The 25,678-nt window shown below is 35.8% G+C and overlaps 1 protein-coding gene across 3 annotated transcripts in view; it reads left to right on the top strand.

Moving 5' to 3' along the window:
• ADK (adenosine kinase) overlaps nucleotides 1-24,838 on the top strand; it is a 581,730-nt gene extending 556,892 nt beyond the window's left edge. For all 3 annotated transcript variants that reach the window (XM_054572534.1, XM_054572535.1, XM_054572536.1), the window contains one exon: nucleotides 23,592-24,838. In XM_054572534.1, the coding sequence (XP_054428509.1) occupies nucleotides 23,592-23,716 (125 nt within the window). In that variant the 3' untranslated portion in view covers nucleotides 23,717-24,838. The remainder of the gene's footprint in view (nucleotides 1-23,591) is intronic.
• The last annotated feature ends 840 nt before the right edge of the window (nucleotides 24,839-25,678 follow it).

The following is a 25,678-nucleotide window of genomic DNA, read 5'->3' as shown; positions in this document are numbered from 1 at the left end:
TATAGGGGATCATAAGGGCAATGAAACTATTCTTTATGATACTGTAATGGTAGATAACAGATAATTACACTAAATCTTTAAATCCTATACAAGGGAGAGCTCAGGAAAAAAAACCCAGAATTATCTTCTGGAGTGGGGGTCCCTTGTAGTACAGGCTTCTCTGGCTAGGTGAATGTTCTAGGAATCCATCTGTATCAGTGTACCAGCTGGTGATGTTATGAGAGCTTCAGTGAAATTTTTTTTGAAGACTCTTTCAGTGTGTTTGCCCATTTCATGATGGGTGATTTATAAGTGCACCTGCCTACACAGCTGTTGAGTATACAGCAGTTTTTTGACCAAAAACTCAAAGGGAAACATTTTGCCGATGTGGAAGAGTGAAACAAAAAAACAGTGGAAGCACTAAAAGGCATCAAAATTGACGAGTTCAAAAACACTTTTGAGCAGTGGAAAAAATGTCTCAGTAGGTGTATTGCATCAAATGGAGAATACTTTGAAGATGACTGAAGTTTAAACATGTAAGAATAAATACACAATTTTTTGTAAATAAATTCCACTTTTTTTGGTTCACTCTCCTATAACGAACAACACAAAGAATGAACCCTGATTTAAACAGTGGGCTTTAGTTGTTAACAAGGAATCAATATTGGCCCAGGCCAGGTGGCTCAGTTGGTTGGAGCATCAGTTGGTAAACCAAAAGTTTGTGGGTTTCATTCTCAGTCATAGCATCGAACCCAGGTTGAGGGTTCGATCCCGTCAGGGCACGTACGGAAGGCAACTTGTTGATCTTTCTCACTCGTGCTCTTTCTCTCTTTCTCTCTCCCTCTCAAAATATCCCCAGGTAAGGATTTTTTACATTACATGCATCTTTTTAAAAATACATGCATGTTTAAAAAAACAGTGAGTCAATGTTGGCTCATCAATTGTAGCAAATGTACCACACTGATGGTACATGTGTTAATGCAAGATGTTAATGATAGGGGAAACAGGGATAGGGGATGAGAGAGTATAAGGGAACTCTGTGCTTTCTGTTCACTTTTTCTGTAAACCTAAAATTGCTCCAAAAAACAGTCTATTGATTTGTAAAAAGCCAAGGTAGAAAATGTTTTTTCCACTCATCTCATTTTACCAGTATCTTCAGTTTGTGTGGGTGCCCTGTTTTCCAACTACTAGAGTGTCTTAAAGTGCTATGGCTTAGGCCTGTGTCCTATATCCAGCGACCTCACAGTTCTTATCAAAAAATTTGTTTTCATTGATATCAAATAATAGACACTCTAAGTACAGTGATCCTTTTTGCTTAATTCTGTCAAGAATTCTCCCAGCAGTCTCTGCAAGGAAAGCATTGGTCCTTGAATTTCCATTTCAAAAGATGCAGACTGATTTATTTGGCATGTACCTCCCATAAATGAAGACTTCATTTGGGGAAGACTGTGCTAATGTTCCTTAAGAAACTTTCTAAGGTGCCTCTTCTAATACTGCCTGTGTTTCCCTAAGCCTAAGAGTACAAAAAGTAGTGATCTTTATATCCTTGAGGAATCTCCTAAGAAAACTGACCAATTTCAATGTACTTACACTGATACTTATACTGATTTTACTTGGTGGAGGGCTCTGTTTCCAAGTGTTTACAATTAGTAATGAATTTTAAAGGCATGAGTGGAAAACTATTAGAACAAAATATCACTTAGCTGAAATTCTTGAATGAATGATTCTTAACCATTTTTCTGAATAGTTAAATTTCCTGTTTTATTCTTTAAAATATTGTTTATTGGCCTTTTTATTATAAAAGTAAATTGCTTGTTTTAGAATATTTAGGTGATGAGGAAAGCAAACAAAACGAAAATCATCTCTGAAACCTGGAAATGTTAATATGGTCTTTTTAGACACACAAAATTTTTGCTTTCTTACTATTTTAAATAAACATGTTTCTCAAATGTATTGCATGGATCTGACCAAAGACTAAAACTGGAAGGAAACACATGTAGGAATTTAATGAAGTCAGGATTTATAATCAGTGGGTACAGGGGTACTCTGTACTGTCTTTGCAACTCTTCGGTAAGTCTAAAATTATAGCAAAATAAAATGTTTAAAAACAGTAGGGATAGGATGGATGACTTAGTATGGTAGTGGAACAAAAATGCAACTCTCTGGGAAAAATGAATTTTGGTCACTAACAATCATTATACTGAATTTCTGGATGGAATAAAGAGTTAAATGACCATAAATGAACTAAAAATAATACTAACTTATAGGCTAATATTTATCTCATTTCATGGTATTGAAGACCTTTAAATTTAGTCTAAATTCAATAGAAAAATTATTTTTTAATAAATATATCTATATAACAGTAAAAATAAAAGGCAAAGAATATAATAAGGTAAAATATTCGTAACATGTATAGTAAACAAATGGAATGTCCCCAATGGAAAAAAGAGGTAAAAGTGGTCATCAGACACTTTATAAAAAGAAGAAATACAAATGGCCAGTAGGCATATAAACAAAAAGTTTTCAACCTCCCTAATAAACAAAATAATGTTTTTTTCATTTCTAATATATATTTTATTGATTATGCTATTACAGTTGTCCCATTTTTTTAATCCCTTGTATTCCCCTTTGCCCTGTACCGCCACTCCCACCAGCATTCCCCCCCACACACACACTTAGTTCATGTCCATGGGTCATGACATATATGTTCTTTGGCTTCTCCATTTCCTATATTATTCTTAACCTCCCCCTGCCTATTTTGTTCCTACTATTTATGCTTCTTATTCCTTTTCCCCATTATCCCCCTTCCTCCTCCCCTCCGATCTTTATTTCTGTGATTCTTTTCCTGTTCTAGTGTTTGCTTAGTTTGTTTTAGGTTCAGTTGTTGATGGTTGTGAGTTTATTGTCATTTTACTGTTCATAGTTTCTGATCTTTATCTTTTTCTAGATAAGTCCCTTTAACATTTCAGATGAGGGCTTGGTGATGATGAACTCCTTTAATTTGACCTTATCTGGGAAGCACTTTATCTACCCTTCCATTCTAAATGATAACTTTTCTGGATTGAGTAAACTTGGATGTAGGTCCTTCTCTTTCATGACTGTGAATACTTCTTGCCAGCCCCTTCTTGCCTGCAATGTTTCTTTCAAGAAATCAGCTGATAGTCTTATGGGAACTCCTTTGTAGGTAACTATCTCCTTTTCTCTTGCTGCTTTTAAGAGTCTCTCCTTATCTTTAATCTTGGATAATGTAATTATGATGTGTCTTGATGTGTGCTTCCTTGGGTTCCAACTTCTTTGGGACTCTCTGAGCTTCCTGGATCTCCTGGAAGTGTATTTCCTTTGCCAGATTGAAGAAGTTCTCCTTCATTATCTTTTCCAGTAAGTTTTCAATTTCCTGCTCTTCCTCTTCTTCTTCTGGCACCCCTGTCATTCATATGTTGGAGCATTTGATGTTGTCCCAGAGGGTCCTAAGCCACTCCTCATTTTTTGTGAATTCTTTTTTTAAATTTTTTCTTGATTATTTTTAGAGAGAGGAGAAGGGAAGGAGAAAGAGAGGGAGAAAAACATCAATGTGTGGTTGCCTCCATGTGCCCCCTACTGGGGACCTGGCCTGAAACACAGGCATGTGCTCTGACTGGGAACCGAACCAGCTACTCTTTGCTTTGCAGTCTGGCATACTATCCACTGAGCCACACCAGCCAGAGATCATTTGTTTTTTGAATTCTTGTTTCTTCATTCTGTTCTGGTTGAATGTTTATCTCTTTCTTCTCCAAATCGTTGATTTGAATCCCAGTTTTCTTCCCTTTACTGTCAGTTCCCTGTAAATTTTTCTTTATTTCATTTTTCTAGCCTTCACTTTTTCTTCCATTTTGCGACCATACTCAACCAATTCTGTGAGCATCCTGATTACCACTGTTTTCAATTTTGCATCAGATAGGTTAGCTATCTCTTCATCGCTTAGTTTTATTTTTGGCGCTTTGACCTTTCATTTGAACCATATTTATTTGTCTCAGCACACCAGTTACATTGGAAGGGGCAGAGCCTTGGGTATATACGAGGGCGGGGCAACCCAGGTCACTACATTGTGACACTGTATGTGAGGCAGGGGTCCAAGAGGGAACATTGCCTCTTGCTCTGCTCTCAGCTGGGCTTTCAGTCATTTCCCCTGCTACCTACAAGCAAATCAGGCCCTTGTGGTTGTGATTCCCATGTAGGGGGGTTTGTATACATTCTAGGACCCTGTGGTCTCTCCATTTAACTCTTCTGTGAGGCTGAGTTTCTCCCACCGCCACAACCCCCAAAGGATTTTACAGCCAGAGGTTGTGAGGCTTTCTTTTCCCTCACTGGAGCCCTGGATTGCGTGGTCTATCTCACTCCCCAGCTGTTCCTCACAGTTTATCCACATGAAAATGTGGGACCACCCAGACCGCCATCCACCAACTCACCCACCTGGTCCTCCAGTTGCTACCTTGCTGTGGATACTCTCCACCAGGCTGCCTGTCTCTGCCCCTCTTACCAGTCTGGATGAATGTTTCTTCTTTAGCTCCTTGGTTGTCGGACTTCCATACAGTTTGATTTTCTCCCAGTCTGGTTATTTTTTGTTTTTAAATTTGTTGTCCTTTCGGTTGTGCAAGGAGGCAACATGTAACCACCTGCACCTCAATGTTGGTCAGAAGTCTCTCTAAAATAACATATTACTAAATAATAGAGGGGGCAATATAGTGGAGGAGTGAATGGAAGTCACACTGACCTCCTCACAGGACCAATATGGAATTAAAACTAAATTGTGGAGAAATCACCTGGAACAAACATCTAAACAGTAGTGAGAGGGAAGCCTCATAACCTCGGACAGACAGAAGAATCATCTGTAGCACAATCTGACAGTAAAGAGTGTGGTAGAGCCTTGAGAAGACAGGCTGGTGCCCATGGGCGGCAGCACCAGAGGGATACTGAAACAGCCAGTTGGATCCCCTTGAGAAGAGCAGGGTCTAAACCATGAGCAGTGATCTCCAGCCCATAGCACCAGAGCCCAAAAAGTTCACAGATAACAACCAGCTGTGAAAAGCAGCAGGGTTGCTCTCTGCCAGAGACAGGCAGCAAGAGATGCAAAGAGCTGTTTAAAGGGCCAACGCATAAATTTTTTTTGCAGCCACTTATCCTGGGCTCTGGCAAAGGCAGGGGCAGAGGCTAGAGACACTTGAGGAGAGACGGGAAGGAGGCTTTGGGAAGAGAACTGAGGGAATAGCCAGCAGGATCCAAGTGCTTAGTCATCCCTGCTACGGCAGCAACCATCTTGTTCAAGTAAACCCCTCCCCTGAGCAGCAGCAGCCTGAGAGAACACAATAGCCCCGCCCCCAGGAGTGACTCAGCCCTGGCCTGGCGGTGCTATAGCCCGACTGCTGAGTACAGAGTGGCAGCCACAGATAGTAGGTACCTGGCTAAAGAGGGAGCAGAATGCTCTAGAGACACTTGAGGAGAGAACTGGATACGGAAGCTTTGGGGAGAGTACGGAGTACCCAGTGGGATCCCAGTGCTGACTCCTCCCCCATACAGAGCAATTATCTGGCTCAGGCAGACTACTCCCATGAGTGGCAACAGCATGAGAGGACCAAAAGACCCCACCCCAGGTAGTACTCTGCCCCGCCCTGTGGTGCCTAAGTCTGACTCCTGAGGCAGAGTGACTAGATTAAAAACTGAAGCAGACAGCCACAGACAGTAGATACCTGGAAATCTTGACCAATTTGCCTAAGGTCATACGGGGTCAACATCTGACATCATCAGAGGGATTTCCAAAAAGAAAAAACCACTGTCTCCTCCCATAGAAGTTCACACCACAAAGTCAGGAAGTCAAGCCAGATCAATTTAAGAAGCAGAAGCAAAAGAAGAGAAGTCTCATAAAGAAATGGGAATCAAAGAAACAGCCCCCAATCAAAGAGAAAGGAGGAATTTCCTGAAAGAAAACTAAATGAAATAGAGGCAAGTAAACTGTCAGATATTGAGTTCAAAACAACAGTTCTATGAGCTCAGTGAGCTCAAAGAGAATTACCAAAAGCTACAGGGAGACTATGAGGAACTTACTGCAGACTATATCAGCATGAAAAAGCACAGAGAAACTATCAATAAGAGGCAAGAAGAAATGAAGAATACAATTTCTGCATTGAAGAACACAGTAGAAGGAATCAAAAGCAGGCTAGATGAAGCAGAGGATCGAATCTGTAGGGTGGAGGATAAGGTAGAAAACAGCTCCCAGAAAGAACAAGAAAATGAAAGAAGCCTTAAAAACAATGAAGAGGCATTCAGAGAAATGCAGGGCAACCTGAAACGTAATAATATCCATATAATAGGGATACCAGAAAGAGAAAAAGAGGAGGAAGGAATAGAGAACCTGTTGGAAAAAGTAATGGTGGAAAGCTTCCCTAATTTGAGGAGAGAAAAAGTTACATAACTCCAGGAATCCCATTCAAGAGGAACCCAGTGAGGCCCACTCCAAGACACATTATCATTAAAATGGCAAATATCAAAGACAAACAGAGAATCCTAAAGGCAGCAAGGGAGAAACAGGTAGTAACATACAAGGGAGCCCCAACATGACTAGCAGCTGGCTTCTCAAGAGAAACACTATAACCCAGAAGGAATGGCAAGAAATATTCCAAGTCATGAAAAGCAAAGGCCTGCAACCAAGACTACTCTACCGAGCAAGGCTCTCCATTAAAATGGAGGTGAAATAAGGAGTCCCAGACAAAAGAAGGCTAAAAGAATACACCTCCACCAAACCAGCATTGCAAGATATACTAAAGGGACTCCGTTAAGAAAATGAAGAAAAAGAATGAGAAAGAGAAGAACTCAGGTACAAAGGGGAAAAAAATAAGTACCTATCAATAATAACTTTACTGTAAATGGCTTAAATGCTCCAATCAAAGACATAGGGTAGGTGAATGGATAAGAAAACATGACCCGCACATGTTTCCCTGAGGCTGCCTAGAATAGACCCACCTCAGGGAAAAAAGACCTACACAGACTGAAAGTAAGGGATGGAAAAAAATATTCCAATCAAATGGACAGAAAAAAAACCCCACAAAACAGGGGTAGCAATACTTATATCAGACAAAATAGATTTCAAAACAAAGGCCACAAAAAGCGTCCCAGAAGGACACTTCATAATACTCAAGGGAAGAATCCATCAAGAAGACATAAACATTGTAAACATATATGCACCCAACACAGGAGCACCCAAATATATAAGGAAAATCTTGGAAGACTTCAAAAAAGATGTAGACAGTAACACACTGATAGTAGGGGATTCTAACACCCTACTGCCAACAATGGATAGATCTTCCAAACAAAACATCAACAAGGACATTGTGGAGCTGAAGTATGCATTATTATATCAAATGGACTTAACTGATATATATAGAACCTTTCATCCCAAAGAAGCAAAATACACATTCTTTTTAAATGCACATGGAAAATTTCAAAGATAGACCCCATGATAGGACACAAAACAAGCCTCAACAAATTCAAGAAAATTGAAATCATAACAAGCTTTTTCTCAGACCACAAGGGCTTGAACCTAGGAATCAACCTCAAGGAAAACACTCAAAAACATTCAAACTCATGGAGACTGAATAGCATGCTATTAAACAATGAATGGGTCAATACTGAGATCCAAGAGGAAATCATTCTGGAAACAAAGAAGAAACAAAAGTTTCTGGAAATGAAAACCCAACAATCCAAACCTATGGGACACAGCGAAGGCAGTCCTGAGAGGGAAGTTCATAATGTTACAGGCCTACCTCAAAAAGATAGAAACATTTCAAATAAACAACCTAACCCTACGTCTTCAAGAACTGCAGAAACAACAAACAAGGCCTAGAGTGAGTAGAGGGAAGGAAATAATCAAGATCAGAACAGAATTGAATGACATAGAGACTAAAGGGACAATTCAAAGGATCAGCCAGTCCAGGAGCTGGTTCTTTGAAAACATAAACAAAATTGACAAGCCTTTAAGGAGACTTACCTAGGAAAAAAGGGAGAGGACTCAAGTAAATAACATCAGAAATGAAAGAGGAGAAATTACAACTGATACCACAGAAATGCAAAGGATTGTAAGAAATTACTGTGAACAGTTGTATGCCAAGAAATTTGAAAACCTTGGTGAAATGGACAAATTTCTAGAAAAATATAACCTTCGAACACCAAATGAAGAAGCAGAAAGCCTGAACACACTGATAACAGCTGGTGAAATTGAAGCAGTGATAAAAAAAAAAAAAAAAAAAAAAAACCTCCTAGCAGACAAAAGCCCTGGGTTTCACAGGAGAATTTTACAAAACATTTAAGGAAGATCTAACCCCCATCCTTCTCAGACTATTCCAAAAAATCCAAGAACAGGGAGGACTTCCAAACTCTTTTTTTTTTTTTTTTTTTTGATGCCAGCATCATCCTAATCCCAAAAACAGATAAAGACACAACAAAGAAAGAAAACTACAGGCCAATATTGCTGATGAACATAGACTCTAAAATCCTCAACAAAACATTGGCAAACCCCATCCAGCAATACATTAAAAAGATCATTCACAATGATCAAGTGGGATTCTTCCCAGAGATGCAAGGATGTTTCAATATTCTCAAATCAATAAACATAATACATCACATAAACAAAAGGAAAGACAAAAATCACATGATCATATCAATCGATGTGGAAAAAGCATTTGATAAGGTACAGGATCCATTTATGATAAAAACACTTAACCAAGTGGGAATAAAGGGGATATACCTCAACCTAATAAAGGCCATATATGAAAAACCTACAGCCAACACCATGCTCAATGGGCAAAAACTAAAAGTTTTCCCACTAAGATCGAGAACAAGACAAGGGTTTACCGCTTCTATTCAACATAGTATTGGAAGTCCTAGGCACAGTGATCAGACAAGAAAAAGAAATAAAAGGCAGCCAAATTGGAAAGGAGGAAGTAAAACTGTCATTGTTTGCAGATGACATGATAGTGTACATAGAACACCCCATAGACTCCACCAAAAAACTACTTGACCTAATAAGTGAATTTGGCACAACAGCAGGATACGAAGTCAATATTCAGAAATTGAAGGCATTTTTGTACACCAACAATGAAATACCAGAATCATAAATCAGGGAGAAAAAATCCCATTTGCTATAGCAACAAGGAAAATAAAGTACCTAGGAATAAACTTAACCAAGGAGGTGAAAGACCTATACGCACAAAACTACACAATACTGAAGAAAGAAATTAAGGAAGACAAAAAATGCAAGCACATACCATGTTCATGGATTGGAAGAATTAACATCATCAAAATGTCCATACTACCCAAAGCAATTTATAAATTCAACACAACCCCTATTAATATACCAATGACATATTTCACAGATACATAACAAACATTTCAAAAATTTATATGGGACCATTAAGGACCCCAAAAAGCTGCAGCAATTTTGAGAAAGAACAAAGTAGGAGAGATCACAATACCTGACATCAAACTATAAGACCACTGTAATCAAAACAATCTGGTACTGGCATAAGAACAGACAAATGAATCAACGGAACAGAATAGAATGGAACAGAACAGAATCAATGGGACACATGAATCAGTGGACCATAAATAAACCCATGTCTCTATGGTCAATTAATAGTTGACAAAGAGGGCAGAAGCTAAAATGGAGTAAAAATAGCCTCTTCAGCAAATGGTGTTGGGAGATTGGACAGCTACATGCAAAAAAATTGAATTTCTACCACCAAACTTACACCATACACAGAAATAAACTCAAGATGGGTTAAAGACTTAAATATAAGTAGCAACACTGTAAAGTCCTAAAGGAGAACCATATGAAGGACACTCTCAGATATTCCACACACAGTATTTTCACCAATATGTCCCCTATAGCACGGGATATAAAAGAGAGAATAAACACATGAGACTTCATCAAAATAAAAAGCTTCTGCACAGCAAAGAAAACATCAGCCAAATGAAAAGGGAATCAACCATATGGGAAATATATTTGCCAATGATACCTCAGACAAGGATTTGATCTCCAAAATATATAAAGAACTCACACAACTACACTCCACAAAGACAAACAATTCAATGAAAAAATGAGCAAAAGACCTGAACAGACACTTTTCCAAGGAGGACAGACACAGGGCCCAGAGATGTATGAAAGGATGCTCAGCATCACTAGCCATTAGAGAGATGCAAATTAAAACCACAATGAGATAACCACCATACACCGGTCAGAATGGCCATCATAAACAAATCAACAAACAGGAAGTACTGGCAAGGTTGTGGAGAAAAGGGAACCCTAGTACACTTTTGGTGGGAATGCAGACTGGTGTAACCACTGTGGCAAACAGTTTGGAATTTCCTCAAAAAGCTAAAAATGGAACTGCCTTTTGAACCAGCCATTCCACTGCTGGGATTGTACACTAAGAATCCAAGAACACCAATTCAGAAGAATCTATGCACCCCAGTGTTCATAGCAGCACAGTTTATAGTAGCCAAGTGCTGGAAGCAACCTAAGTGCCCATCAATAAATGAGGGGATCAAAAAACTGTGGTACATTTACACAATGGAATACTATGCAGCAGAAAGAAAAGAAAGAGCTACTACCCTTCACAATAGCATGGATGGATCTGGAGAGCATTATGCTAAGCTAAATAAGCCAGGAGGTGAAAGACAGATACCATATGATCTCACCTATAAGTGGAACCTAATCAACAAAACAAACAAGCAAGAAAAATATAACCAGCAACATTGAAAGAAAAAAAACCCCCGACAACAACGAGAGGGAAGGAGGAAGAGGGGTAAAGGGGAAAAGAAGGGGAAGGGTCAAATCAAGGAATATGTATAAGTACCTGTGGACAAAGCCAAAATGAGGAAGGATGGAGGGTGGGAGCTGGTGGTGGATGGGGCAGAGGAAAGTGGTGGCAGGAAAATGGAGACAAATTTATTTGAACAATAAAAAAAATTTTAATAAATAAAATATTACTAAATAATATTATTATTAATAACATTTTTAATACAGTTTGCTTTCCACTTTTCAAATTTTCAAACAATTTTTTATAGCAAGTATGTTATTGGGAGTGTGTGTTAATAAGATCTCTTGAAAAGAAGCTTGGACCCTGGCTCGATAGTTCAGTGGGTTAGAGCATTGTCCCAGTATGCCTAGGTAATGAGTTTGATCCCCTGTCAGGGCACATCCAAGAATCAACTAATGAATGTAAAGAAGTGAAACAATAAATTGATGTTTCTCTGTCTCTAAAAAAACCAACAACTTAGCAATATGGATGTAAAGCCTTAAAAATTATTAATTACCTTTAAGGAAAATAAAAATATGCACAATGATTAATGTTATAAGAAGATAATAAAGATATTCATCACTGTTATTTAGAGTAGTAAAAAATAGGAACAACCTAAATATCTAATAATAGGATTAAGTAAATTACACTATTCCACATTTTAAAAGCATAGTCTCTAAAATATTTAGATTCAGGAAATTTTCTTATATACTTTTTTAAGATTTTATTTATTTATTTATTGTGTGTATCTTTATTTATTTTTAGAGAAGCGGGGAGGGGAGAAACATCAATGTGGGAGAGATACATCAATTGGTTGCCTCTTGTACACAGCCCAACCGAGACCAAACCTGCAAACGAGGCACTTGTCCTGACCTGGAATCAAACTGGCAACTTTTCTGTTTGCAGAAAGACACTCAACTTACTGAGCCACACCAGTCAGGACTATAGTATACTTTTTATTTTAGAAATAATATCTGCCAGCAGTAGAAAATACAACAATACAGAAAGGATATATATATTAGAAGTAGTACATGTATAATGAAAAATAAACATTGTTCCCACCCCAGTTGGAATTGCTGGCCCCTGCAACAAGAGTACTAATTTACACTCCAGTATATGAGAATGGTCACTTCTCTTTTATAATACAGTGTATTAAGTATTTTTATCTTTATTAATCTCCTAAGTGAAGAATGGTAACATATTTAGATATTATTAAATTAGAACAGCAGGCTACAAGACAATGCCTATGATATGATAATGAGATATGCATATGAATATGTACATATATACTACATATACATACAGAAAAACATATATACACATACATATGTACATATGTATATGCATATGTTTTTCATATACATGAAAAGTCCTGAACAATATACAAGCATTAGTTTTTTTCTAATATTTTAAAAAATTTGAAGTGACTAATTTTATAAATATAGAATAATATGTAGAAGGTATACTCAAATGCAAAGAATAAAATGAACAGGACTTTAACTGCAACTCATGAGAAGTAGAACATTTACTAATGCCTTTGAAGTTCCTTTACTAATACCGTAAAGCCCTGTATACCCCACCCCAGTTGGATCCCCGTGTGCCAACTGCAAGTATTTCCTAATTATTCTCTTCTTTCTTTTCTTTTAACTTTACCACATAGTTATGTATTTCTAAACAATGTGAGAACTCACTTGTGCTCACATCTATAGCTATAATTTATTAAATTCCACTGAAGGAGTATGCTAGAATTAATCCATTTTGTGATGAGGGATAGTTAAGTTGTTTCTATCTTTTTGCTATTATTACCAATGTTGCTATGAACAATCTTACACACATGTCCTAGTGGGACAGAAATTTTTCTAGGATGTATACCTAGTTGTGGAAAATGCTTAGTCAACTGTACTAGGCAAAGCGAAATCATTTACGTAATTTCTGTACCAACGTAAACTCCAGTCAGCTCTGTATCCTCATAATAAGGCATCCTCATAATCAGGTGGCACTGTCAGACTTAAATATTTGCTAATCCAGTGGATTTATAGTAGAATGCCTTTTTGTTTTTAATTTGTAGTCTTTTTCATTAATGAGGTGTTGAGCATCTTACGTTTTTGTCTTGAAATGCTTCTTCAAGTTTTTTTGCCTATTTTTCTATTGGGTTTTCTTAACTTATAAAATATTTTTATATATTCTGGAGACTTACCCTTTATAAATATCAGTGTAAGTACAATGAAATTGGTCACGCTTCTTAGAGGATTTTTCAAGGACCTCACTACTTTTTCTACTTTTGGTATCCAGAAAATAAACTTGATTTGTGGGGGTTTTTTTCCTCCTCTCTTAAAAAGATATCTTTTGAGGAAGTTTTTAATTTTTTAATCTTCAACTTTATAGGTTGTGCTTTTTCTGTCTTATTTAAGATATCCTTCTTACCTCTATAACATTAACATATTCTTTATTTTCTTTTGAAAGCCTTAAAGTTTTGCCATTCTCATTTAATTCCTTGATACATCTGAAACCTTATTTTTAATATGGAATGAGGTCATTTTACTTTTTTCAAGTCAAAGCCAGTCACCTAAACACTATTTTCTAAGTAAGCATCTTTGCCCTATGGATTCACAATGTTTCCATACTTCGTTGTAGCTGTTTGCCACATTTCTATAGATAAGTTTTGTGACTCTTTTTTTTTTTCCTTTTTAAAATCTATATCTACCTATATCTATGCCGATACCACACTGTTGTTTTATAATGTTTTATGTTGAATCTGGTAAGGCAAGTCTTTCCCACCTTGTTTTTCTTAGTTAGGAGTTTTTGACTATTTTTGGCCCCTTATTTTTTAATGCACATTTTTAGAATCAACTTGCCAAGTTCCCCAAACCTTGTTGAGAATTTGATTGAACTTCATTAATGAAATCTTCTTATTCAAGAACTTGGCATATATCTCTCTATTTTTTAGATCCTTTAGAAAGTCTCTCAATAAGGATTTATTATTCTCTTTATCACTAGCATAACTTGTGTTGTTTTTGTATCTTTTTTCAAATGACTTTCCTTTAATTGTTGCTATTATACATATGTGTATAAAAATATATATATATGCATAATCCTGTACATTTCTCTTGTATGCAACCATCTTTCCAAACTCAAGTCCAACAATGCATAGATTCTTTGGAGTTTTCTATATGCAGTACTCTTAGTTAAAAATAATGACAAACTTTCGTCTTCCCTTATACTTCTTAATTTTGTTTTACATTAGCCTCAGTGCTCTTGTTAGGATCTTCATGCTCTGTTAAATATCATTGATCATTCTTTGTAGTGGGACTATGTGTTTTATTTACTTCTTAATTCTACTGTTTTTAAAACTTCTGATACAGTTACTAAGTATTTCTTTCACTATAATAAGAAGGGTTTTTTCTAAGCTATAGGCTCTTAGTGAAGACCTGAGAGGTCATTGTAGGTGTAATATGCATGACCGTGAAAGCTGCTGTTGCTTCAGGTCTCGTATGTGACATATTACTCTATTTCACAGTGTTACTCTTCTCTGACCTTTAAATGATACAGCTTAAAATCCATTTTCAACACATATACATTTGTATATATTGCCAGGTAAACAAAGTACTATACTACCTAAATGTGTAATAACTGAAATTTAGTACAAAATGAGGTTTTAAAAATGCTTTAAAATGTTTGACTCTACATATGCATGTGATGTACTATATTTTAAAGTTCTTTGGAGACTATGTAAAAAAGACTTAGTCATTGATATATACTTATGGCAGTATCATTGAAGAAACAATTTGAGAATAGCAAGATGCTAATACTTGTAAAAAGTGAATTGTTAAAACTTCATTCAATATAACACAGTTTTCTTATCTGTCATCCTTTTTGCTGTGAATGTTGAATGAACAGTAATGAAGCCTACTGGGTTTTTAGTTCTAGCCACCATGCAACCTATTCATGAAGGAATTATATATAGAAAAGAAAAAAATTGATTTACAGGCTTTGTTCATTTCCTTATAAAATATCCCTAGCTCTTAAATGTCTCCATTAAGACCTCCATACTTACTGACAATATTTCTCAATTCTGTGTAAATGACACTAAGAAAATTCTCAATATTGTATCTGTTCTACTGTACTGTGTGGAATAGACAACTTAAATTAGAAAATCACATTGTCTTTTGCCCACAGCAACCATTCCACCTCTATGTCCTCTGAGGGAACTAGCTTAGCACTTCTTCCTCTTCTCTGCACTATTTAAATATATGTTTCAGGCCTCATCTCAAACACTGGATTGAGTTATGCTAAAACCAACTACTCTATTTAACATCAGTAAAAGAAAAGTCCAAGTGAAACTAACCAGAAGATAATAAGCTGTACCAATTGTTAATGGACAGAGGTTTATTCTGACAGTTCTAGATCTGTAATTGCTCCAAGATTCAGAGTCAGCCAACACAAGCCCTCTGAACCAAAAACAGTATGATCCACCCTGTGCCTCAACAGCTGGAGACCTAAGGCCTATGACATGGCCTAAAGTTGGGAAAAGTCTGAGATGCCCTTGGATAAGCACATCTGTAAAATAATCAGAGAGGAGTTTAGAGGTCACAGAGAGAAGAAACCTAAGTGGAAAGGCAACAACAACTGCCTCAGCATTTGAGTTCTTGATTTGGAAACTGGTGTTGGTATTTCTTGCTCTCCGTTGTTATGCCTCCTGTTCTCTTGGCTGTTTTGAAAGACATACATACAATGCTTTACCCTTCATCTTCAAGGTGATATACTGACAAGGACCATAAGGTAGTGGTACCAGCAAAAACATCCAAGAGATGTTTTCATATTGAGCACATACACCAAGTCAGTTATTTAAGATTTTGCTTCTTGAATTCTTGGTAGGCCCAAAATTTTTACTAAAAGAGAACAAACTTTTTAAAAATATGCATCTCTGAGCCATATTTAAATGCTATAGTGTTTGTCAACCACGCTCTTTATAATTCACCACACTCAGTGGCTGAAATCTGAATAAACACTGTTTACTTGCTGACACAGTATTTGTATATATTAATAAAATAATTATTGTTGGTATTTTTTCTTACCTAAAACAATACTTTTTGGAATAATATCCCCAAAATGCAAAGAACTTTAGAAACAGGTAGCAGACCAAAAATCCTACTTAAAAAAATAAAATATAAGAACAAAAACTCACAGAAAAGGATTTGTTCTTTAAATATATAAAAAGATGTTCGGCATCACCCATAATAATAGAAATACAAATTATAATGACACTGAGATATCATTTCTAACCCATCAAGTTGGCAAATATCAAAAGCTTGCCAGTACACTTTGTTGGTGAGGTTATAGGGAAACAGGTGCCCTTAAACATTACTGGTAGAAATACAAAATGACTCAACTCCTATAAAATGGAATTTGGCAATAACTAACAAAACTACTTATGTATTTACCCTTCAACCCAGAAATTGTACTTCTAGAAATGTGTCCCAAAGATATACATGCCAACAACACAAAAATACATTTGTAAAAGGTTATTCATTGCAGCATAATTTTTAATTGCAAAGCATTGTAAACTATATGGACATCTACACATAGGAGATGGTGTGAGTAAACTATGGTGATCCATAACAGTTGATACTCTATGGCTATTAAAAATATTAAAAAAGAATGAGGAGGATCTCTCTGAATTGATATGCAATGATTTCCAAGAGAGATTTTTAAGTGAAAAAGCAAAGTGCAAATGGGCCTATACCCAGGTCTACCTGCTCCTGTGTAAAGAAAGAAGAGGAAATTTAAAATGCACATATATTTGCTTACCTTTATTAAAAAATGCAGGAAGACAAAAAGAAAATAGTGAAACTGGGTTCTTGAAATTGGGTCATCTGGGGGTACAGGGTAAAAGGAAGTAGCACTTATTTGAGTATACTTTTTTAAAGTTTTTACTTTTGGAAACATACTAATATTCTACCTTTTTAAAAAAAATTAACAAGGATAGAAGGAGGGTATTAAGACTCAAAGTAAACCAAAACCCAACATTGTTTTCAACCTTAAGTAAGATGAGCCACCCTGAAGTGGGGTCGAAAAGAGATTAGGTAGCATACTAAACACAGTGAGTACATGGGAGAACAGCAAACCAAAACAACTCTTTTTAGTAGATTTTTTTTCTGTAGAGTTAGGGATGAAGCAATTTTGAAGCTCTTTGAAGTATATTATGAAACTAAACAAATAAATAAATGTATATAAGCATACAGGTGTACCTATAAGTGTGTGTACATTCGTACTTGCTCTATTCGCTGACTGGGTCCAGAGGCAAAGAATGCACCTACCACCAGCATCTTCGTCTCTAATATCATTCTACCCTAATGGGAACCAAGTATCCTTGGAGAATGGCTGATTCCAGAGCAGGGGTAGAGCGGGTATAAGATGAGCCTGGAACAGTATACCAAATTAAAGACTATAATGAATTATAAATCATTAATGAGAAAAGGATCTGTGCCTCCTTATTTGTGACAAATAGATTAAAACTAATAAATGTGAGAAGGGGTAGCTCTTGCACATAGTAAGTAGACAGCCAAGAGCTGACTGGTAAATGTGAAAGGAGTGCTGGAGCAGGAAAACTAGCACAGTAGTAAGTTTCTTCAGTTAAGAATCATGAATCTGGGATGGTGAGGGGGCTTTTGATGAAGAACAGAATAGTTGCATAGTCTTAAAGTGTCTATCAACAGACTGATGTTATATGTGAGGGAAAAAATAATCACTGCAATGGAGAAATATAACACCATCATGTGACCAAAATTAACATCACCAGTGAACAGCAGCTGGACATAATGTGCTTCTAAATGTGATACCCTGAGAAGGACAAAATATAATTTTTCTAGTATTTTGTAATCTATGCCTTCTTATGGATAATGGAATGCATAATCTGAATTTAGTCATGAGGAAATATCAGACAAACCCAAAATGAGAATCACTGTATTAAAGGAGTAGGAGATGACTGTATTCAAAAATATTCCTGTCACAAAAGTCAGAGAAAGACTGAGTAAATGTTGAAGATTAAAGAAGACTAAAAATACAATAAATTTTATACTAGATCCTATCCTAGAAGGAAAAAATGCCATAAAGGACATTACTGGGTCATTGCAATATGGACAGTAGATTAGATAACAGTATTATAACAGTGTTACAAAAATTGATGACTGTGGTTATGTAAGAGAAGAACCTCATTCTCAGAAAAGACACACAGTGTATTTAAAAGAGACATGATAAATGCAAATTTGCTCTCACTAGTTCAGGGGGAGGGAATTTCATTTAAAAATATATACACAAAAGGAGCAAAATGTTAATAATAAAAACATCTGGATAAAAGATAAATGGTTACTTTTTGTATTATTTTTATTCTTGCAACCTTTCTCTGAATTTGAAATTACTTCCAAATGTTTTTAACACTTTAGATCAGCTAATAATTAAAAATATAAACTTAAAAATCATATTGGGAAACATTATGCTAAGTGAAATAAGCCATACAGAAAAGGATGGAAATACAGGAAATACGGTATGATCCTACTCACATGAGGTGCCTAGAATAGGCAAACTCAGAGAGATAGAAAGTAGAATAACAGTTACCAGTGGCCAGAAGTAGAAGGGAGTGGAGTGTTATTATTTAATGAATATGGAGTTTTTGGAGTGATGAAAAAGTTCTCGAAATTCCTAGAGGTGATGGTTATGCAACAGTGCAAAATATACTTAACGGTGTGAATTGTACACTTAAAATGGTTAAAATGGTAAATTTGGATTATGTATATTTTAAATAATAAAAGATTATCTTAGGTTTATTTATATTATAAAAGATTCTCTGTGATTATTTAACTATAAGCTCCCTTTGTTTATTTAAACCATTTTATACAACTTTTAAGGTTCATATCAACTACAGATTCCACTTATAATTAACTGCATAACATCTGTAGTTCATCTCAGTTGGTTTTTAAAAATAGATTATTGAAAAACTGATATTCACCTGGGACAAAAGTCTTAGCTTTCTTCTGCATCCAGGTTTTCCACTTGTCAAAGCAGATGTTTCTTCAGAGTTCTTTCCTTCAGTCATCAGCTAGCTGTTCTCTTAGAAAGAGGATGCTGGTGCTTATGCTTCACAAAAACATTTCATAAACACGAGCTTTTCCTTTTCTCACAAAGATTATACTAGGAGGAATGAGGAAAACAGATGTTGCTTATAAGGCTTCTAATAGACGTGTTTCCATTGTAAGCTGATCTGACTCTGAATTTGGCATCTGCTCCATTCACTGTGGTGGGCTGTGCATTTAGTCTCACAGTTTGGCTGAAAGTTAATATTGACCTTTGACTGTTACCTGAAAACTCAATGATAAAATGCTCTTACTAAACCTCTTGAGAGAGTGATTTCACATTCTAAGCAAATGTCTTCAAAATACATCACTCCATTTACCAAATTAATTTTATTCTTTGGTTGGGAATACTTACTTATTTTATCTGATACAGAGCATTTCCCAAATCTGACAGGGGGAAAAAGCCTGTGTGGTCAGAATGGAGAAAAGAAAGGACATAAATCTCTTATAATGCTCTCTACAGGTCATTATACCACAGCTTCTCAATTAACCTTCACCCACCACCACCCCCCAGGCTGCCCATGGCCGAGGGGAAAAGGCCTAGAAGTCTGGCTACAGAGCAGTTTCTCATTATCATCTGTTCTGAGTGTTTGAATACTGGACAGCAGCTCAGGTTTCCTCTTGAGGGGAAGTAGTCCCAGATTCTACCTAATAAGATGTATGTTATTTGTACAATACTTTTTTTTCTTTTTTTATAGTATTATTGCAGTATAATTGACATACAAAAAAACTGCACATATTTAAAGTGTACAGTTTTAACAAATCTTGACATAAGTCTACATCTGTGAAACCATCGCTGTGGACACAGCCGTCACACCCATGCTCTTCCTGCCCCTTCTCACCCCTGTTTAGGTGGTTTCCAATTTGGGGCTATTGCAAACAGAGCTGCTGTGAACATTCATCTGCGATTATTTGTGTGGGTGTATGCTTTCATTTACCTCGGGTTAAATACCTAGAAATAGAATAACTGGGTCATATGATAGGTGCATGTTTAATTTTTTAAGACACTGACACATGGTTTTCCAAAGTGGTCTTACTATTTTGTATTCCAGTAATCAGTATATTAGTGTTCCAGTTGATCCACGCCTTTGCCAACACTTGGAATGGCCACTCTAGTGGGTGGACAGAGGTATCTAATTGTGGTTTTAATTTGCCGTTCTCTAATGAATATGATATTGAACATCTTTTCATGAGATTATTTGGCATCTGTGTGTCTTCTTTGCTAAAGTGTTTCTTCAACACTTTTGCCCATTTTTCATTGGGTTTTTCTTGTTTTTGAGGTATGAAAGTATTTAATTTGGCAGAGTACAAATTATTTTTTCTTTTATAAAAGTTTGTGTTTTTTATGTCTTAATATCTTTGACAAATTCAAAAGCACTAAGATTGTTTTCCTGTTTTTTCTCAGAGTTTAATATATTTAGCTCTTACATTTAGATCTGTGATCCATTTCAAGGTAATTTTTGTAGATGATGTGAGGTGTAAGGGTTGAAGTTTTTGTTTTCTTTACATATGGCTGTTCTAAGACCATTTGTTTAAAAGATTATCCTTTCTCCATTTTATTGCTTTAATTCTTTTGTCAAAAATCAGTTGACCATGCAGAGTAGATTTATCTCTGGAGTCTCTGTTCAGTTGTATTGAACAACTGATAGGTGTCTGTCTTTGTGCCAGTACCATAGTGTCTCAATTACTTTAGTTCTATAAGTTTTAAGTCAAGTAGTCTTCTTTTTCAAATTTGTGTTTTGACTAATTTAAATCCTTTCCATTTCCACATAAATTTTAGAATCAGCTTATCTGTTTCTATAAAAAAAATCCTGCTGGAATTTTGATTGGTATTTTGAATCAATAGAAAAATTTCTGCATAGCCAATAACAATTATTTTTTAATACTCACCTTAGAATACGTTTATTCATTTTAGAGAGAAAGGAGTGGGGAGAAAGAGGGAGAGAGAGAGAGAAACACTGATTGGTTGCCTCCCAAATGTGTCCCAACCAGGGACCAAACCCGCAACCTTTTTGGCATATGGGACAATGCTCCAGCCAACTGAGCCTCCCAGCCAGGGTCTGATAACAATATTGAGTCCTCTCAATCTGTGAATATTTTATATCTCTGTTTATTTAGATTTATTTCTCTCATCATGTTTTGTCATTTTCAGTGTGCAGTTCTTACACAACTTTTGTTAGATTTATCCATAGGTTTTTTCATATTTGATGGTATGGTAAATAGTATTTTAATATTACTTTCTAATTATTCATTGTTAGTGTATACAGTTGCTGTAGATACATACATTACTAGCATGGAAATTCAGTTGGTTTTTATATAATGATCTTGTCTTCTGCACCTTTACCAAACTTACTTAGTAACATTTTTTTCTAGAACTTTTTTCCCGTAAGATATTCTACATAGACCAGGATTTCCCCAATATTGACATTATAGGATATTTAGCAGCATTCCTGGACTCTAGATGCCAGTAGTGCCCCATGCCCAAGTTATGGCAAAACTCTCCAGACATTGCTAAATGCACCCTGGGAGACAGAATTGCCCACTATTGAGAACGAAAGACATAGACAACCTTGCCATCTGCATATAAAAACAGTTGTATTTCTATTTCAATCTTGATGCCTTTTATTTATTCCTTTTGTTTGCCTATTACACTGGCTAGAGTCTAAATACATTGTTTAAGAGCAAACATTATTGCCTTGTTCTTAATCCTAAGGGGAAAACATTGTATCATCAAACATTGAGAATGATATTAACTGTAAGTTTTTCATAAATGCCTTTTACCAGGTTGAGGAAGTTTCCTTTTGTTCCTAATTTGCTGAAAGTTTTTATTAGCCGTGGATGTTGGATTTTGTCAAATGCTTTTTTGGTATTAAGGTGATCTTACAATTTTTTTAGTTAATATGGTGAATTGCACTGATTTTTTTAAATTTTATTTATTCATTTTTAGAAAGAAAAAAAAGGGGGGAGAGGAGAGACACACATATCAATTTTTTGTGCATTTACTGGTTGATTCTTGTATCTGCCCCAACTGGGGATTGAACCTGCAACTTTGGCCTATCAGAAGATGCTCTAACCAACAGAGCTTCCCGGCCTGGGCCATTGATTGATTTTTTTTTTTAATGTTAAAACAAACTTGCATTCCTAGGATAAATCCCACCTGATCATAATTTGTGATCTTTTTAAATATTCTGTTGGATTTGATTTATTAAAATTTTCTTCATAATATTTGCATATTTTCTGATTATGTTACCAGAATAGTTCTGACTTCAATGAATGAGTTGGGAAGTATTTCCTCCTTTTCAGTTTTCTGAAGTATTTGTGTAGCATTAATGTTATTTTGTCCTTAAATATTTGTGACACCATCTGGACCTGAAATTTTCTTTACAGGAAAATTTAACTACAAATTCAATTTATTTGATAGATACAAGGCTGTTCGGGTTATCTCTTTCTTCCTGTGTAAGCTTTGATAGTTTGCATCTTTCCAGGAATTTGTCCATTTCATCTAACTTGTCAAATCTAGTGGTATAGAGTTGCTAATAACGTTTCCTTACTATCCATGTAGGGTATAGATTCTATAGAGATATCACTCCTCTTATTCCCAACATCGGTAATTTATGTCATGTCTCTTTTTTTACTGACCAGCCTGCCTAGATATTTTATTTTGTACTACTTGGACTCCCACTTCCATCTTTTCAACTAAGCGAGACTGTCAAGCTCTGCCTGGGTTGTTCCTCCTTGTGTTGTGGCCTGGTATAACTCTTGGTAGTAAGTTAGAGCACTTTTATAGTTTTCTTCATTTTTCCTTCTTTCATGGATCATTTGTAGCTGATGTACAGTATTTGAAAAACTTTGTTTCATATACTTCATCTTTATTGTATTTGTTTCTGGAGAAGAGTAAATCCAGTTTCTTTTTTTCATCTTGGTCAGAAGCGTAAGTCCTCAATATTGTTACCTACCTTATATTTATTTTAATATCAAGCTGGTCTATGGTGCTTAACTATACAAATTACTTCACTCTTGCTTCTGAGAGTGAAAGGGAGATGTAAGGTCCTTCATAATTTGTTTTTATATTTTTAAGACTTTTATTTATTTTATTTTTAGAGAGAGGGGAAGTGAGGGGGGGAGAGAGAGAAAGAGAAACATAGACGTGTGAGAGAAACATTGACAGGTTGCTGCAACCCAGTCTTGTGCCCTTGGGAATCAAACCAGCAACCTTTCCATTTGTGGGACAACACCCAGCCCACTGAGCCACTCCAGTCAGGGCAGTCCTTCATAACTTTTCAACTGCCAAATTTGTATTTGGAGAGACATCCAGATGATAGGTTTTTGTCCAAAATAATATGCTTGTAATAACAACAGTACAGAGGCAATCCAGATAGATAGGGAAAAGGATAAATGATAATGTCTCAGCTGTAAAGACCCAAGAAAATACTATTTGGCTAGTATTTCTTACTCACAATTTTAATCTCAAAGCTAAAGGAAAGAATAATTGAACTCTTTAAAAGAAATACTGAGAGAAGCTCATGGTGTTTGGGGGAAGACCTCTGTATAAGACTGAAGAATGGGATAGGTATACAGACCACTTTCTGGTCTGACGCAATGGCATTCCTGAGCTTTTACCTAGTGCTCATCTTCTTCCCTTTTGTCTGTTTTTCAGGTTTTCTTTCTCAGCTGGTCTCTGACAAGCCCCTGACTGAATGCATCCGTGCAGGCCACTATGCAGCAAATGTCATAATTAAGCGGACTGGCTGCACCTTCCCTGAGAAGCCAGACTTCCACTGATGGAAGAGCAGGAAACCCAGGCCCAGGAGTACAGACACTGCCCTGATTGCTTCCTGAGAATTCCCATATTAATAAAGAAGAAAATTACCTGCCATCCTTTCCTATATAATGTTCATTCTTAATTTAGCGGGTATGGTAATGCTCAGTAGACTCTTTATTCTCTCAGCAAACTAAAAAATGATTTATTTCCATAGTGTGATAGTGCCACTTAAATGTCAGTTAAACAGGAATATAACATTTCAATAGAAATTTTTATTTCCTTTTCAATTACTTTGTAAATTCATGTGTATTTAGCATCTTGATCGGGTTTTTTACATTTCTGCTTTAAATGCAGATGTAATTTAATATAATAGGCATTTTTAAAGTAATTAACCCTAACACATTAATCTTTAGCTTTTTATACAAGTATATTTAATTTAGAGGTGTGTGTGCACATACACACATTCATACATATATGTACCACATATATACATAATAAATAGGCAAATAAGGTACAGAAATATTTATCTTGCCAATTTATGCCAAATAATTTCTTCAGTGCATAATGAAATATATAATAAACTTTAATAATTAAATAACTTGCCAATTGTAAACTATATTACAATATTCAAATCATAATCTTATATTTACTTATGGTACTCTGTAATTTGATACAAATAAAAACTTGTCATATGGGAATTTTTTCTGTCATTGACCTGTGCTCAACAAGCTAAGGAAGAAAGATCATCATTTAATACTGGGCCCTGAAATGATATCAAATTTGGTACTTAATATAGAAAGAACAACAACATAATGTATTGAAAAATAACAGTATTGGAAACCAGTAAGTCACTGTTTTAAGGAACACGGAATGGTATAATAGGACCTCTGGAGTCAGGCTTAATTACCTTTATATGATCTTGGTCAAATTACTCAGTCTGTTTGAGCTTTGATTTCCTTTCTGTAAAATGGGATAATAACCCCTATGCTCAAGGTCATTGAGATGATTTGAGAGAGAAAACCAAGTATAAAATGCTTGGTACAGTGCCTAATAAATGCTTAATAAATACCTGCTATTTTTATCATGATTATTGTTGAAAACAAAAAGTTAATATGTATAAAACTAAATTAAATCATAGAAAAGTATTCAAGTTTTTGTTTTGTTTTATGTTTAGGTAAACTTTAATGTCTCCTGTGCTTTTTTCAATTTTTGAATATTATTGAGATATAATTCATATGCCATAAAATTTCGCATTTTGTATACTTTATAAAGTATACAAATCAGTGATTTTAGTATGTTCACAAAATTGTGCAGCCATGACCATTATCTAAATCAAGCTCATTTCATCACCCCAAAAAAGAAACCCTATACACCCCAACTTGCCCCATTCCCATCCCCTGGCAACTACTAATCTATTTTTTGCCTGTATAAATTTGCCTATTTGGACATTCATTAAAATGGAGTTATATAATATGTTATTCTTTTATGTTTGGCTTCTTTCACTTAGCATGTTTTCTTTTTTAATTTATAAATCATGTTTATTCTATTACAGTTGTCTCAATTTTTACCCCTTTACCCCCTTCCACCCATCCCACCCCCACCCCCCACTCCCACAGTCAGTTCCCACTCTGTTGTCCATGTCCGTGGGTCATTCATGCTCTTTGTCTAGTCCCTCCCCCTTCTTTCCACCAATGTCCTCCTTCCTCATCCCTTCTGGTCACTTTCAGTTTCCTCCATGTTTCTGTGCCTGTGCTTTCTTTTTTGTTCGTTAGTTTATTTTGTTGAATATAGTCCACTTATAGGTGAGATCATATGGTATTTATCTTTCATCAACTGGCTTATTTCACTTAGCTTAATATTCTCCAGTTCCATCCATGTCGTCGTAAAAGGTAGGAGTTCCATCTCTCTCTCTCTCTCTTTCTTAAATGCAGATTGATTTTATTTATTTTTTTAAATGTCAAAGTTAATTATAAAATATTTAA

This window comes from Pteronotus mesoamericanus, unplaced genomic scaffold (assembly GCF_021234165.1).
Source record: "Pteronotus mesoamericanus isolate MK-2021 breed Mesoamerican mustached bat unplaced genomic scaffold, CSHL_Meso_final contig_24, whole genome shotgun sequence".
Lineage (NCBI taxonomy): Eukaryota > Metazoa > Chordata > Mammalia > Chiroptera > Mormoopidae > Pteronotus > Pteronotus mesoamericanus.
The sequence above is the reverse complement of the archived record's forward strand: the minus strand, read 5'-3'. Positions and strand labels throughout refer to the sequence as shown.